At 45.3% G+C, this 17,737-nt stretch overlaps 1 protein-coding gene across 8 annotated transcripts in view; it reads right to left on the bottom strand.

The window, feature by feature from the left end:
- The window catches only part of EPHA1 (EPH receptor A1), a 114,748-nt gene that overhangs the window by 33,366 nt on the left and 63,645 nt on the right, over positions 1-17,737 (bottom strand). For all 8 annotated transcript variants that reach the window (XM_053296145.1, XM_053296142.1, XM_053296143.1 and 5 more), the window contains 2 exons: positions 16,537-16,812; positions 4,351-4,741 (listed from right to left, as the gene is read on the bottom strand). In XM_053296145.1, coding sequence (XP_053152120.1) covers positions 4,351-4,741; positions 16,537-16,794 — 649 coding nt within the window. In that variant the 5' untranslated portion in view covers positions 16,795-16,812. The remainder of the gene's footprint in view (positions 1-4,350; positions 4,742-16,536; positions 16,813-17,737) is intronic.

Below are 17,737 nucleotides of genomic sequence, written 5' to 3'. Positions count from 1 at the left end.
AGTTGGCAGATTTTGGCCACCATTACAGGTAAGAGTTGGAAATGGATAGAGTTGACTTATGGGGTACAATCCATATTCTAGTTAGGACTGCATTTTTTAAAAAAACGATTTTATGGTAAATCATTTCAGGAATGCAAATGTTACAGGTATGCAAATATTGGAATGCAAATGTCACGGGTTGTGATTATTACTGCATTTCTTATGACCAATGGTCCAGACAAATACATATATACCACTATGATTACTGCTATTATTGTAAGGGGTGTGATTTGGATTTTCTCCATTTAGTACCCAGAAATCTTGGGCTGGCCCTGCAGGTGGCCTACATGGTAGTTTCCACCCTGACCTAACTGCTGCTCCTCACAGGCCCAATCATTGGGCTGGCCTTATGTCCGACCCCCATTTTGGAACAATTTCAGCATTGCTGACTCCAATCCAGTACTCACCACCTTCAAAAAACTCTGATGGCCTATCTTCTAGGATCAACCTTGCATTAGATTGCAAGGCAGATCCCCCTCCACCCACTCTGGATGTGAGCTCTCACATCAACTCTGTTCAACTACTTCAGCCCTGCCCTTCTGGAGTTGCAAAAGAATCCTTTACTCATCCAACTAAGGATGGAACAATCATTGTCTCCACCCCTCCAATATCCCCCAACCCAGATGATGCCAAAACACTGAGTCCATCATCTTTCAATAAAGACGTTTCCGCACGTGATTCCCTCACCAGCCAAGTGATCAATCCTTTGGAATTTGCTTCTCAGGCGGAGGAGATTTCTGATGGGGTGACTCAACTCCCATCGGACTGACATTTAACCTCCGCTGATAAGATACGACTCCTTGTGTGGAATCTTGCTGGTTGGGAGTGTAAACTTGGAGACCCCAATGTTCATCACTGGGTTTGATATCCTCCTTTTTTAAGAGACCTGGTCTGATAATGAATTATTCTTATCCGGATACAAATCACTGTCTTTGGATGCAATTTCTGGGGCAGGCTTCGAGGGGGTCTGGCAGTGTTGATTTCCACCTCACTCCATTGTAAGTCACTCCCCCTTGGCAATTTAGATCACCTTGCCATGGCGGTCTTATTTAGTGTTGGAGACATCTCCCTTGCGCTGGTAAACATATATATCCCCCCCACCAGAACCCATGCCCAGATAAGTTTAGTTTGGTCAAGACTGGAGGCCTTTATTAATGGAATCCAGTCCACTTATCATGAAGCCTACCTAAAATTGTAGCAGGAGATTTTAATGCCTGGATCGGACCCTATGACAATGCCATTTTTGCTAAATTCCACCGGTGCCCTCCTGCACATGACATCTCTTTTCCACTTCTTTTTAGACAATCCAAAGATGCTCTGGAGAACTATTCTGGCTTAAACCTCCTGCAAACTTTTAGTAGGGCTGATCTCCATCTGCTTAATGGGGCAATAGCGACAGACTTCCCAGCTGAATTTACCCACTGGGTGGGATCAAACCCATCGCTTATTGACTATACAGCAGTTTCCTGTAATTTAATATCATATTTTGAGGATTTTCATATAATCAGCCGGCCAGAAAGTGACCACTTTCCAGTGGCTTTGACCATTGGCTGGAAGGGATCAGTGTATCTAGATTGTCGTCAGGCTCTTGCCAGTGAGGAGGAGACTGGCTTGTGTAGAGTGAACTGGACTCCCTTTCAATATCATTGAGTTAATACACTTTTAAATTCACCGGAAGCTTGCAATTTACGGGCTGCCCTAATTGCTGGGCAGTTTGATGCTTCTGAATCTCACATGTTTGAGCTCTATGACCGCCTGATTCAGTTATTACATCCTATGCTTGTTAACACATTACCCATAACCAGCAAGACTACTAAACCAACTTCTTGCACTTGGTTTGACTATGATTGCCAAGCGGCGAAAAGAAAGCTAGCTAATGTGTTTAAAACATATGCTGAGGTCTCCTCTGTACGTTCTGTTCAGACTTTACTAGAAATGAAAAATCAATATAAGACATTATTAAAGAGCAAGAAAATATAGGCCACCAAGGCGGCATGGACCAATTTAACTGCTGCCTCTAATCGTAGGAACTACGCTGGTTTTTGGCACCTTGTCATGCAACCCATCGCAAAAGCCCCCTCCAATTTTACCTCAGTTATTCCAGCTAGGGTGTGGGAGCACCATTTTCAGGCATTATATAAACAAGAAGGCTCCTTTAAGGAAAGACTGGAATTCACAGTTGATCAATTGCCTTGTTGGAACCCCATCACCTGTTCTGAAATTGAGGGATTAGTCAAAAAGTTTAAGACGGGAAGGCTCCAGGAATTGACTTTATCTCAATTGAGAACATACGTACCAACCTGGATTGGTGGGCCCCTGTATTAGCCTCTCTATTCACCTCTATTGACTCCACTGCTAAAATTCCCAAAGACTGGGGCATTGCCACAGTTATCCCCATATATATATAAAGAGAAAAGAGACAATCTAGGTAACTATTGGCCAATTAACCTGCTTAACGTCATTAGCAAATTATATGCCAGACACCTTTTTGTGAAACTACTGGACAGCATTCTGGCGACTGAGCAGGCGGGTTTCCGTGAAGGGCGCTTCCCCCATTCATCAAGCCTTTACTTTGCACCATCTGGTTGAAAAATACACCCATAGACCAAAGTCTACCCTCTTTGCTGCTTTTTTAGATTGTAAAGCAGCCTTTGATTCTATTTCAAGGGATAGACTCTGGTTAAAGCTAAGGGACTCATCTATTGATAAGCACCTATTATTATTAATTCACAACCTCCGCATCAATACCCGCCTCAGGGTCCGTTGCAGTGCCAAAAGTCACCTATCAGCTGAAATACCAACCTTAAGGGGCATCAGACAAGGCTGTATTTTAGCTCCAATCCTGTTCAACCTTTATATCAATTCCCTGGAACCCCACTTAAACGATCCTGATTTACACCCCCCCAAAACCGGCAAATAGACATCTGCTGATTTTGCTTTACGCTGATGACATAGTCCTACTGTCACTGACCCCAATGGGGCTGAGGTATGCGCTAACCTCACTAAGCACTTATTGCGCTGATGAGGCTTTAGAAGTTAATTATACAAAAATGAAGGTGATGGTATTCGCTAAATGTCCCAAGACCTACGTACGGCACATGAACGGCCCCAAAACTGATCAAGTTAGAATTTTAAAATATCTCAGTGTTGTTTTTCACTCCACCGGAGGCCGCAAAGCACACCTCAATTTTGTATCTCAAAATGTGCAGCAATCGGCCAATGCAGTCAAGTCTTTCCATTTTTCTAGGGTGCTTCCTTTATCCCTGCGGCCATCAAACTTTTTACAGCCAAAGTATATCCCCAGCTTTTGTACGGCGTACAATTGGGCCCTTATGACAATTTTACTCCACTGGAAGTAATCCAAACAAAATTTCTAAGAGCAATCTTTCAAGTCCCTCGTTGTGTGTCAAACACTGCCCTCAGAAGGGAGGCCGAGGTCACCAGGTTAGAAATGAGACATTGGCTGAGCATCATCATTTTTTGGCTGAAACTGATCTTTCCCGCTGGTTTAGCCCCTTTAACATTAGTCAATAGTTACATCTCGAAATGGAAGATAGCTTTAAAGTCTAAATTACAACTATATAGCCTTCCTCAGGAAGAACTTATTAGGTTGGGGTTTGACCAAGCCGCTCGGTCCATCAAACAGCGTGCTTTAGACATAGAATTGCAGGAAGAAATAGCAAAGTTGCCTAGAGGGCTATGCATAGGCATCCAGCCCTTAAAAGTTAGACCAGCTGAATATTTAAATAATTTACTCCGGAAAGTGTTTGTTACTCAATTCGATTCTATTGCGAACTGTTGATTTTATGCTGGTCTATGACTGAGATAAAGTATGACTGACTGGCTGCTCCCCACAGATGCATTTATCAATTGGGAACCTCCAGGATGGGCAAGTCAGTATGAGTCACATGTTGGTGGTTTCCACCCTGACCTAACTGCTGCTCCCCACAGATGCCTTTATCAATTGGGAACCTTCGGGATGAACAAGTCAGTATGAGTCACATGCTACTGTGTCCATCCCAGTCCCAGAAACCGACTCCAAAACTGGAAGGAAGCAAAAAGGGAGTGGATGGATATGTGTGCCCAACTAGGATACTTTACAGTATGAAGGTGAGCAAAACAGAAAGATGTCTTGGGAGCCAGGAAGAAGGAGGGAGTCTGACACAACCATGGGAGTCAGATAAACTGATGTGCCCAGTCAGGCATAGGCTATGAGTAACTGCCCACACCTTCCACCTGCAACTGCTGAGGTTTCAGATTCTGAGATCTCTTCAAAGCCCCACTCCCCAGATTGCCTCACTACACACCTACCTATACATCTTCCTTCAGAATCTTCATATCCAGTGATGCATACACACTGACCCACTGGCACCAACCATTCTCCTTCAGCACCACAGTACATCCTGGGTGGAAACCCCACTTCCTCGACTGCATGATCCAGACAGACGCCAAACACTTCAACCAGTCCCTCAGAGCCAGTTAGTGTCTCTGTGAAGCGGGCCAGTCCATGCACAGTGGCCAAGCAGATCTTGTAGTAAACTCGCACAGAAACCAGTGCCACGCAAGCCCCAGAGTTCTGAAAGGCCAGATAGAACCCACGTTGTTTCAGCTTCCCTATAGAGCTGACTTCCGTGTTCAGCTGCAAGATACCCTGCTCGAGGTCCCGGTTTGTGAAACTGCGGTCTCCTGCCACGGTGTTGACCTACAACCGAAGAGAATGAGCATCAGTTTAAACAGTCAGCAGAAGCAAGTGGCATGACTTTTCTTGAAATGGAACATAGGAACATAGGAAGCTGCCATATACTGAATCAGACCATTGGTCCATCTAGCTCAGTATTGTCTACACACTGGCAGTGGCTTCTCCAAGGCTGCAGGCAGGAATCTCTCTCAGCCCTATCTTGAAGAAGCCAAGGATGGAACTTGAAACCTTCTGCTCTTCCCAGAGTGGCTCCATTCCCTAAGGGGAATATCTTACAGTGCTGACAGTTCTAGTCTCGCATTCATATGCTACCAGGGTGGACCCTGCTTAGCTAAGGGGACAAGTCATGCTTGCTACCACAAGACCAGCTCTCCTCTCCCTTTTCCTCGCTCTTCAAAATGTACCATTCTGAGCTCTAGGTGAGGAACTACATGCTTGGATGCTCCCCAGTATTATGGAGAGTGGCCATAGTTCAACGGTAGAGCACATGCTTTTGCATGCAGATTGCCCAGGTTCGACCTCTGACATGAAACCCTGGAGAGCTGATGCTACCCTGAACAGACAACACTGAACTAGGTGAACCAATAGTCTAAGGCAGCTTCCTATGTTCATTTTATGTATTTCCCTGCATATAGAAAACTAGCATGTGAGAGAGAAGGGTTCAGCCTAGCCTTCTCTCTGATATTCTGCTTTTCTAGATGGAGGGATTTTTTTTCTGGTCATGTGAGATTATTCCACCACGCAAACCTGCACTTGTAGCCTTCAGTGATAAAGCTCAGGAAAAGCATTGCCACTCATTTCCGTAGCATGTACTGCATAAGCTGGCCCTTAAGCATTTCAAATCTTGCTTCAAAGACAGATGGACCAAACTACACCTGACAAGAAACCCATCATTGTCTAGTTTAGATTTGTCTGATGGACAAATCTGGTGTGGTTTTGTGGTTAAGAGACTGAGCTCCCAACCAGGAAGTCCCTGGTCTAAGTCTGACCTCTGCCCTGAACTCACTAACAGCCGCTTTGCAGCTGCAATAAGAGGATACTGATTCTTTCTTCCCTTAGAGGGTTGTTGTAAGGAATACGTCACAATAAAACACGCAAAGTAGTTTGCACTACTCAATGGGTGCTATACAAATGCTGAGCGTTAAGAGTTCCAGAATAATCGGAAATATTATAGAGAAGTCCAAGAGAAATTGATTTGAAAAATACACCAGAGATTAAATAGCTTTAACAGGGCAATTTAAGACATAATTAACAAAATAATGAGGTCGTTCACATGACCAGGTCTACCCAGGCTAGCACAGCCATACCTGGGTAGACCTGGCCATGAAAACCGCTGGGATTGATCCTGATCCTGGCACTCCTCCATGGAGTAGCCTGGGTGGTTTTTTTTAAAACCCAGACTAAAAATGAGGCAGGAGGGCATGTGTGCTCCTAACACTGCCCGGTCGTGTGGGTACCCAGGTTGCCAGCTGCTCCTTTCAAGCCGCTACAGCAAAAATGTATTAAAAGATCATATATTGCAATGAAACAAGTGAAAATATATGCTGATAGCCATTGAGACAATGGTAAGAAAATGAATAACTGAACCATAAATACATGCATACATTTCCGCTTTAGTCACGGGTGGGTTCTTTTCCCTCTGTTTTCCTTAGTTGTGTCCCCGTGACCGCCCTCGCTTTTGTCCTTTCAAGCCACTGGCAGCCATTAAAATGACAGAGGATGGGGGAAGGAGCAACCCAGCCTCTGGCTTCTTTATAATGCACTGTGCTGCTTGCACGGTTCATTGTGGGATATCTGGAGGCCAGGTTTTGTTCTCCTGGCCCGCAGTTGGCTGCGCTGCTCGCTGCAGCCCAGATTGTGCGGGCACACAAGTGGCGTGGCTTGAGAGATCAGTGGTTGTGTGTGGGAAGGTAGGAATGATTCGGTCTCCCCCTGCACTGGCCCCACATGAAGTGGTTGCGTGAACAACCTTAGAGATTATCTTATCCTATATCAGGGGTTCCCAATGGGAGTAATAATACTCTTAGGTTCCCTAAGAGTACTAAGTGTTCCCAGGGGGTACTCAGTGCCCTCCTGTGTCCTAGGGATGTGCATGAAATGGATTTTGCATTTTGTTTCAAGCTCAAAATGAAATGCAAATTGACCGAAATATTTCATCAAAACAATGGTCGAACCGATTGTTTCAATGAAACAAACTCGAAACATTTTGAATGTTTTGGCCACAGGGAACAATGGGGAAACCCGAAACACCTCATTGTTCCCTATGGGTAGTTCCTGGGACACCAAAGTGGGTTGGGTGGGTGGTAGGGCATGATGAGTACTACCTATCACCCAACCTACAAAAGAAATGAGCAAGTGGCTGATTTTATTTATTTCTTTAACATATTTATATACCACCCAAAACCTACATCTCTGGGCGGTGTATAGCAAAAACAATACTGTGAATGAAAGAGGCCTAGACCTCTTGGGTTTCTGTAAATAAGCCCTTGTATTGTATCGTGTATTAATATTCCCAAACCTCTTCTTGTGAATAAGCCCTGATAAAAGAATTGTGTTAGATTATATTCCTAAAAATCTCTGTATTATTATAAATAGGATTTCTGTGCTTGCAAATCCCTATGCATGAAGAAGGTGCAAGGTCAAAAATTCATTCTTGTTTTTCTTTAGTTTCACATTTGGTTTAGCATTTTGACAGATGATTTTTGGAGCGAAAAGAGATTTCAAAAAAAATGGAGGGGCTTTTTTATCTATTCTGATTGGCTGGGCTGAGGAACTGGTGGGCCAGAGAAACTGCATATATTGGTAGTGTTTTGAGAGGGAAGCAGCAGTGAAGTGAACAGTTTTTTTCTTAAAAGTAAACTTTCTTGTTATTTGTTTAAAAAATAGAAGCTTGTTGATTTGTCTCCACCCCATGCCTCTAAGCCTTTCCACACTACTGAGGTTTATTTTTGGGTTTTTAAAATCAATCAATTAATCTTTATTACGGTCACAGACCAGTGTAAAGTACATTTTAAAACCTAAGTAGCAATAGATTTCACTTTTATCATAAGATGATTTAAAATATACAATGAGAAATATAAAAGATGCCAACATACATTATTAACATACAATGATTTAAAATATTAAAAAATAGGCATGTGACTGCACTAAAAATCTAGCTATGGCTCTAATAAGTAGTAGGAGACATAGTAAACTTGATGAACTACGTTACATTTTGATTTAACTATGGCTGCAATAAGAAGCATAGGAATAAACCATATAGCAGTACCCTAGATCACGTTGCCTGCTTATAAAGTAAGAAAAGGTTTAAAAAGATTTAAAACATATAAAATCATGACAGTCATCATTTAAAATAATTAGAGCTAATATATGTGCTAAAAGGATATCATATAATATACACAGAAATGTAACCCAGTAAAATAGTAGCCAGGAAGTTGTGGGTCTATAGGTTGTTGGGCTGCCACACTAAGGCAGTAGCCATGGCTGTCCTCCAGCTCATAGAGGTGGGCTCTGGGCCACGTCTGCCGGATATTAATTGCTGCGACACAGAACCTGGCAACACTGTAGGTAGCAGCAGGGTTGTTATCGGAGAGCAGCAAAGAGGTGTAAAACTGGTCTGTTCACCAAGGATAGCTATGTAATAGTGGTAAGATGAGGGAGGCACGGATGTCCCTGTAGAACTGGCACTGCAGAAGAACGTGTCCTGCTGTTTCTACCTGCCCTGAGCCGCAGGGGCACTTGCGCTCTGAGATTGGGATCTTCCTATAGTGACCTTCAAGCACAGCTGAGGGAAGCACATGACAGCATGCCAATATAACGGCCCTCCTATGCTTTGGGACCTCCAATTGGGTTAGGTTTGGCAAGGGGGCACTGACATATCTGAGTCCTTCATGTACAGGGAAGTTAGAGGCCTTGCCTATGTCAGATTGGCGCTCTATATCCATAATTCGTTGTTTGACAAGTGCCTTGGCTGGGTCGTACCCCAAGTTAACTAAGTGAAGTGGGAATAGGCCCAGGGACTTTATTTTATTCATAGCTGTCTGTTTCCAACTGGATTGGAAGTCATCACATAGCATTAGTGGGGCTAGGCCTGAAGGGGAAAGGGAAAACTTTAACTAGTAGTTCAGTATGGTCATCCATACCCTTGCCTCCACTTTAATTTGCCCTGTCTCTAGACATAGGATAGCTTTAGATATACATCTTTGTACTTGAAGAACTGCTCTTAGGATCTTTGATTGCACACGTTCCAGCGTGGAAAAGTTGGGGAAGGGGCCAAGCTGGGCACCGTAGAGTAACTGCGTTATTGGCTTAGCTTCATACAGTTTTAGTGCTGTGGGTATATAAAGGCCACCTCTTGTTCGGAGGAACTTAAGAATAGCGGAGGAGCTCCTGTGTGCATTTAGTGCTGCATACTCCCCATGTGTTTTTCTAGAGCCAGAGGAATGCAGGATTATCCCCATATATTTAAAGCAAGGGACCTGTTCTATCTTGTGCCCATCTATAAACCAGGAGCGGGTTTGGGGCCTTTTGGCAAAGGCCATGATTTTGGTTTTGTGGTAATTAAGCTCCAGCAGATCTTCCTTGCAATACTGGGCCAATGCCTTCAGTGCTTGCTTAAGGCCAATTGGGGTCCTTGAGAGTATTGCTGCATCATCCACATATAATAAAGTGGAGATGTGGGCTCCTGTGAATTTAGGGGGATGGAAGTCTAATTTGCTAATTTGCCCCACCATTGTATTGATGTAGAAGTTGAATAGTTGGGTTTTTTGGGGGGTAATTTTTGATAAATGTGAAAGGCTGTTATAGTGGACCCCGCCATACCAAAAGTCCACTTGGTGGCAGCAGTAAAAAGGTTAGGGGGAATAGAGGGCTGTTCCTCTACATGTGGTGGCAGAAATGGGATCTATCACCAGTGGTAGCACAGTGGGATAGCTGTTTCTCCACAAATACAAAATAAACAAAATAAAAATGATTAAAACATTAAAATAATTTTGAACCCAACATTAAAAGTATTAAAACTATGAATCTAATTAAAAGCCTGGTTGAACAAATATGTCTCCAGTGCCTTTTTAAGAGTTGCCAGAGATGGGGAGGCTCTTGTTTCAACAGGAAGCACATGCCAAAGCCCAGGGGCAGCAACAGAGAAGACCCGTCCCTGAGTAGCTACCAGACAAGCTGGTGGGAACCATAGATGAACCTCTCCAGATGATCTCAACAGGCTACGATGGTGCTCATGGCAAAAATGACATTCTCTTAAATACCCAGGGCCTAAGCTGTTTAGGGCTTTATAGGTAAAGCACCTTGTATTTTGCCTAGAAACGTATTGGCAGCAGTGTAATTCTTTCAATACAGGAGTAATATGGTCTCTGCTAGATGACACAGAGACCAACCTGGCCGCTGCACTCTGTACCAACTGCAGTTTCCAGACAATGTAAAAAGGCAGCCCCACATAGAGTGCATTGCAGTAGTCCAGTCTAGAGGTTACCAGCATATGTACCACTGTTCTGAGGTCGTTCATCTCAAGAAATGGACGCAGCTGGCATATCAGCTGAAGCTGATAGAAAGTACCTCTGGTCACCACCTCAACCTGGAACACCAGGGAGAGGTTTGGATCCAGAAGCAGTCCCAGACTGTGTACCTGTTTCTTCTCGGGGAGCATGACCCCATCCAGAACTAGCAGATCAAAATTGTCTCCCGAGTTCCGACCCTGTACAATAAGTACCTTCGTCTTATCTGGATTCAGCCTCAGTTTGTTATCCCTCATCCAGCCCATCACTGCCCCAGGCAGGCATTTAGGGAGGTTATGTTTTCTCCTGTTGAGGTTGACATGGAGAAATAGATTTGGGTGTCATCAGCATATTGATAACACCTTGCACCAAATCTCCTGATTATTTCTCCCAGTGGTTTCATGTAGATGTTAACATCTGAGGGAACAGCCCTGATGGATACCATATGGAAGTTCAGATTCTGAAAAACAAGTCTCCAAGAGACACCATCTGGAATCTGCCTGTGAGGTAGGAGCAGAACCACTGCAATGTGGTTTTCAACAAATTTTAAATACATTGTTAACCTTTTCCCCAAACCCCCATAGGATCCTATGGAGGTTTTGGGGAAAGGTTGACAATTTGTTTAAAATTGCCTGCTTGCCCATTTCTTTTGTGGGTTGGGTGGTAGGTAGCACCCATCATGCCTTAACACCCAACCCACTTTGGTGTCTCTAGGAGCTACCCATGAGGAAAAATGGGGTGTTTGGTGTTTCCCCATTGTCCCCTATGGCTGGAACAAGCTGCACTCACAGAGTGCACACAAAAACACTGCGGAAGCACACAGTAACAGGGAATCTGTCCCTCCCAATACAGTACAGTTGCTCATGACAACACTTGATTTGCATGATAACAAGCTAACCAAGAAGCAAGATCGCAAGCCAATCAGAAGCCAATGCTAGAAAACCCATCAGCAAGGGGAACAGGCCTCCAAATTGGCGCTCAAAACATCAAAACTTTTCAATTGAAATGGGGTTGTTTTGTTCTGAGCTCAAAATAGGCCCTTTATTTAGATGGCATTTTCCCCAAGCTCAAAATACTTGAATTGGCCTGTTTTGAGTCAAAACGTTTCAACCTCAAAGGGTTTTGCACATCCCTACTCCCTATGCTTCAGCCGTGTTTCGCATCTGAGGACACCAGCTTTAAGCTAACATGTCCTCAGAAATGTGCCCACTGAAGAATAGGGGTGTGCACGGAACCGCCACACTGCGGCCCGGCACTGGGGTGGGGGGTAGCTTTAAGAGCAGCGGGAGGGTTTACTTACCCCTCCCGCCGCTTTCCCGCTCTGTCGTCGTAATCCTAAGAGTAACTGGGGTGGCAGGATACCTCCCTGCCGCCCCTTCCCCAATGTTGCTCTAAAAAAACTCCCAGTAGTCCTTTGTGCGCACGCACGTTGTGCGCGCGCGCAAAGGACTACTGGGAGTTTTTTTAGAGCAACATCGGGGAAGGGGCGGCAGGGAGGTATCCTGCCACCCCAGTTACTCTTAGGATTACGACGACAGAGCGGGGAAAGCGGCGGGAGGGGTAAGTAAACCCTCCCGCCGCTCTTAAAGCTACCCCCCACCCCCGAACCGAACCACCCCGGTCCGGACCAGTCCGGAGGCCTTTACAATGGCCTCCGGACCGGTCTGGGCCCATCCCTACTGAAGAAGGGGAGGGAGGAGGGGGAAGACCATTTTCCTCTACTCATGATTGGCTGTCTATGTGTTGAAACTCAGTGTGCCCCTCCCATGAGCCTTAATCAGAGGCGTCAGAAAATTAGCACTGAGTACTTCCATTGAAATTAATGGGACAAGTAACCTTGTCCCATTATTTTCAGTAAGGATGCTTATGAATAACAGTGCAGATGTGAGCCAGTGACTGGAAGAGCCTGTCTCCTGACTCTACCACTTATATTTGTACACACACACACACAGTGAGAAGAGCTCTGGGGCAATCTGCAGGGATACACTTACCCTCCCTGCAGACGGTTATCCTTGGTTCCCTGGGTGGGACTGGCGGCTACTCCCTGCAGCTCTGAGGGTCGGGGTGCCAGAATGTACCACTAGTGATGTGCCCGGACCGGTCCGGAGGCCATTCTACAGGCCTCTGGACTGGTCTGGACATGGGCGGTTCGGGGTTCGAGTGGATTGGGGTGGGTGTTCCTTTAAGGGAGGGGAGGGTTTAATTACCCCTCCCGCCGCTATCCCCCCTCCGACGCACGCATTTCTGTCAGTAATTGGGGTGGCAGGATACCTCCCTGCCGCCCCTCCCCCCGCTTGGCTGCAAAAGGCTTCAAGAAGCCTTTTGCGCGTGCGCACATCGCGTGCACGCTTCTTGTCTCCATGATGTGCGCGTGCATGTGGTCACACATGCACACGCACGTCAGCGGCGTGCGCACGTTGCACGTGCAAAAGGCTTCTTGAAGCCTTTAGCAGCCAAGCAGGGGAAGGGGCAGCAGGGAGGTATCCTGCCGCCCCAATTACTGATGGAAATACGTGCGTCAGAGGGCGGAAAGCGGCGGGAGGGGTAAGTAAACCCTCCTCTCGCCCTTAAAGGAACCTCCACCCCAGTGCCGGACCGCAGCTCCGCGGTTCCTTGCACACCTTTATGTACCACTGTGCATTGCACCCTGGAGCTCCAATAATGCACCGTGTGAATGCACAGTGCATGACTGGGACCCCCCACAAGTTTGCCAGCTGCAGCTGACACACCAGCAAATGAATGAGGTTAAGGGAGTGCTTGCTCCCTTAACCTCATTTTAGAGGGAGGCTATTTAGGCAGGTTTGCCGCTGTGTAGCCTCTGGGATTGGGCCCGATCCTGGCAGTTCACACACTCCCTTAGCCCGGTTTTGCACACATGTGTGAGTAGCCTCATTCTCTCTTAAATGTTACAGTTATGAAATGGGCAACTCCAGTCATTAACTTACATCCAGATTAAGTTACTCATAAGCAATCTTATTGAAATGAATGGGACTACTTTACTTGTCCCATTCATTTTAGCGAGAGTAGTCATTAGTATCTTGGTCTGAATGTAAGCCAGTGACTGGACTGAAGTAGCCTGTCTCATTTAACTGTGTGTGTGTGAGAGAGAGTGTGTGTGTACGCAGTGGCGCACCTAGGCAATCTGGGCACCTGGACTGCCCCTGCCGGGAGGCTCCCCCACCTCTGTGAGCATTACTCCCTGCCCCCGCGAGGCCAAACCACCGACATTCTAGCTGCTGTGTGTGCAGCTGGGGGGTGGGGGTGGGGGTGAGGCAAGCAGGCCTCCCCCCCTGTGGTGAGGGAGGAGTGGCAAAGAAGGAGTGTCCGCTGAGCCTGACTGTCTGGCTCAGTGGCCTCTGAGAACTGTGAGGCACTCCGGTGCACCTGCACAGCTAGAATAGCGTGTCACAAGCCCGTGACATCACAGGAATGCAACACCCTATTCTAACTGCGCAGGCACACCGGTGTGCCTTGGTGTACTCGGAGGCCGCTGAGCTGGACACTCAGGCTCAGCCGCTGCTCCCGCTCCGCCTGCCGCCATGGTGGGGGGAGGCCTGCTTGCCTCACCTCCCACCTCCAGCCGTGCACATTGCGGCTAGAATATTGGCGATTTGGCCACTCAGTGGCAGGGAGAAGGGTTCGCGGTGGTCGTGTGTGTGTGTGGGGAGGGCTTGCAGCAGCAGCAGGAGCCCCGCCGGGCCTTTGGAGGCTCCCTCGGGCCATGGAGGCCATGGGGTCCAGGGGTAAGAGCACCTCTCTGCATGTGTACAGAAAGGGTACATGTATTAAAAAAAGATTTGGAATCCTTGTGCTATATCAAAGATGATCATCTAAACCACATAGAACAAAAGTACTTGTCAGACCTAAGGCCCACAGGTCCTGACAGGCACCTTGCCTGACATAATGGAAAAATTCAAAAGAAAGACACCAGTGGGATCACTAAGTGACTTACTCATAATTGTTATATACTAGTTTTTACTGGCAAAACCCACAAATGTTCTGAGACACACACCTGGCCTCGGACTGGAGATTCATAACAAGTTGTGGTTTTGACCCTCAGTCAACAGTGTCTGATAATCTTCAATACTGTACTCTTATTTAACTTCCAATAAAAATGAGTGTTGGAAGGCCAGATTAAAAGGAGATGATGGAGATTCATGATTGGCTCGCCCATCTCTAAATTTGTCAAAAGAAGCTAGGTATGTGTGTCTAAGATTTTTTTTTTAAAAAAAAAAATTAAGAAGCTACTTTAAAAAATATTCAAAGCAAAATACAAAAATGAACAAATCAATAATAAACAACAAAAACACCAGAATAATCTATAATTTGTACAAATTATACTGTGTACATGTTTTTAAAACTTTTAGATTTGTATTATTATATTCAAATGTAATTTTTATTGTGCTTTTTAAATAGTTTTATGTTGTTTATATTTATATTGTTTTAAATGTCTTGTAAACTGCCTTGAGATTATTTTAGTGAAAGATGGTATAAAAATTTAACAACAAATAAATAAATACAGTTTAAAAAAAATATTAAAAGCAGAAACTAATTTAAACAATACCATGAAAATCCGCTATTTAAAGTACCAGCGGTTAAATAATATCACAACATTGAAAAGCTGTTAAAAGTTTTTGTTGACCTGTAGTTTTTAACTTGTTTGCTAAAGATTAAACGTTTAGTGCCTTCCTTACTTGTCAGGCTGTGGTGTTGGGTGTGGGGGGGTTAACCCATCCATCCACCATTTTCCTGATAAAAATCTCTCTCTGTTTGTATTTGCCCCTTTAGGAAAAGTGCATGTGCATTTGTATGTCCAATTTTCACATGCTATACAATGCAGATAGCAACTATGCCACCCAAATACAGCAAACAGCCGTGTGCCTAGTTGCCTTTTTTGCCCCAGGACAGTTCCCTGAACGAGGATTTTAAGGGTCAAACTAGATGTGATTTTAAGCAAGCCATCATCTAGTTAGGGGCTTGTTTGTTGTATTTAACCCTGAATTTGCTGCACTGGTACTTTAGGAACATAGGAAGCTGCCATATACTGAGTCAGACCATTGGTCTATCTAGCTCAGTAATGTCTTCACAGACTGGCAGCAGCTTCTCCAAGGTTGCAGGCAGGAATCTCTCTCAGCCCTATCTTGGAGAGGCCAGGGAGGGAACTTGGAACCTTCTGCTTTTCCCAGAGCGGCTCCATCCTCTGAGGGGAATATCTTGCAGTGCTCACATGTGGTCTCCCATTCAAATGCAACCAGGGCAGACCCTGCTTAGCTAATGGGACAAGTCATGCTTGCTTCCACAAGACCAGCTCTCCTCTACAGAAAACATTTACTTTCTGGGTAAATACCCACTTCTGAGAAAAGGAGGAGGTGGCCGGAGCTAAATTATAGATCATGCTTGAGGATACTTATGCATACTTATTTCCCTGTGTTTACAGGGTGCTCAGATCTGGTGAGATTTGCTGGAGCCAATCAGGAGTGTTAGAACAGAACAGAGACCTGAGAGAGAGGGGGAGGGAGGGAGGGAGGGAGATAGAGAGATTGGGGATTGTACAGAAAAACCTAAGGGTCAGTTTACGTTATATGTCCACCGGCCTCTCTATGCACATCTTCCCCACTTCTGGTATGACATCCCATCACCACATGATTGCACATATTGGGGGTACACTTCATCTGAATGCTTTCTCAATGTACAGATTAAATACTAAATAGTATTTTCCAGTTTGGAGAAAAGTTTCCCTCGCAGAACTAGTGCACACAATACACCAAGAGAGTGTCTGTGGTGACCTTTTTTGTGGAGGCCCTGATGCACTTCTGGTGGGTTCATTTATTGCAAGTTTGTGTGTGTGTGTGTGTAAAGATGCTGTCTGGACACAATAGCATTTAAATAGTATTTAATTCACTTGCTGAAGGTAGTTTGTCCAAACCGACCCCTATGTGATACCCCTATGTGATAGCCAGGCAACCATAGCAAGATGGTTCCCTGGCTGGGGCCATATGTGCACACCCACGTTCCTCCCATATATAATGCAGAGCGGACATATCACCTGAACTGGTTCACAAGGCATATTCTGAGGGCCAAACTACACATTACCTTAAGCCAGTCTTTAAGAGACAGGCTTAAAGCAGGAAGTGGATTGTTTTCTTCCCCACTTTCACACTTGGGATGGGTCAAGAACCTTTCCTTTTCATGTTTGTGACACTCTGTAAACTCTGCACATGGATGGTGCTGCATAAACACATGAATAAAACAGATTTTGAAAAGCTTTCCCACAACACCAGCCTTGCTGACCTTGGTGAAAAGAGGGCGACGGAACTGGATGCCAACATCCTGCTCCGACTCCATATAGTAGAGGTTGAAAGTCTCCTTGCAGCTCACGGCCTCTCCTCGGAAGCTCTTGCAATCCCGTATTGTAAATTTCAGTTCCACGTAGATGGGGGAAGAGGCCTCACCCCGGAATATCCAGTTGGTCCGAAGCCAGTTGTCAGTGTCACCGTCAGAGAGGACACTGCAGTCCTGGTACATGTACACAGGAGTGTTGTTGATCATCTGCTGTACTGCACCCCACTGCACAGAAGGAGAAAAGTCTCATGTTAACCAGGACTCTTTCCAGATTATTAAAATGAGAGTCATACTTTTTCATTAGTGGGCTAAATGGGGTGCCTTAAAGATGAAAAATGAATACCATGAAGGGCTGCTTTGGACAAAACTTCCCCTTCCAGAACCAGTGCACACAATTAATAGGGGTGTGTGCGCCCCAAGAGTGTGTCTGTGGTGACCTCTTTTGTGGAAGCCCTAATGCACTCATGCAAGTTTTTCACACCCAGCTTTTAGTTTGCATCTCTTCCGGAATGGAGGTGTGAGTTCACTTATTGGCCAAATTTATCTCATAGTCCCTGCAAACTATCAGGGAGCACTTCACACGCAGTTTGGGTTTTTCACTGTATGTTAGAGTGTAGCCCAATTTATATCCGGAGTTTTTTTTTAAAATCCACTTTTTGTTTCATTTTTTTCTTGGGCAACTTTGAACTCACAGTAAAGCCTTGCAGAAAACCCGCGGTAGAGCCTGCTGTCTGGGAAAACTCCTGGTGGGTTCATTTACAGTATTGCGTGGGGGGTGTGTGTGTTTGGATACAATGAAGGAATGTGCCAGGAGTGCATCAGGATGCCTGCAAAAGACGATTATCACAGGGTGTTCTCGGCATGTCCCCTTTTTAATCACATGGGCTGGAAAAGTACAATCCAAACTAGCCCTTAGACAAATATAATCACCCTGACACTCCGCAACACTCATTCTTCCTCTAATTACTCTTCCCTCCATTTCCCTTCCCCCTTCTCTTGCCTCCCTTGAGCCAAATTTTATTTTGTAAGTTCCTTGAGGTGGGGGACCTGTTTCTTTGTTGTTGTACTGTAAATCACCATGCATATTAATGATGTGATGTAAGAAAATAATCGGCAGCAATAGCATCCAGTGTAGGCAGCACAGTACTAT

Source organism: Hemicordylus capensis, chromosome 2 (genome assembly GCF_027244095.1).
Source record: "Hemicordylus capensis ecotype Gifberg chromosome 2, rHemCap1.1.pri, whole genome shotgun sequence".
Lineage (NCBI taxonomy): Eukaryota > Metazoa > Chordata > Lepidosauria > Squamata > Cordylidae > Hemicordylus > Hemicordylus capensis.
This window is presented reverse-complemented; position numbering and strand designations above follow the sequence as displayed.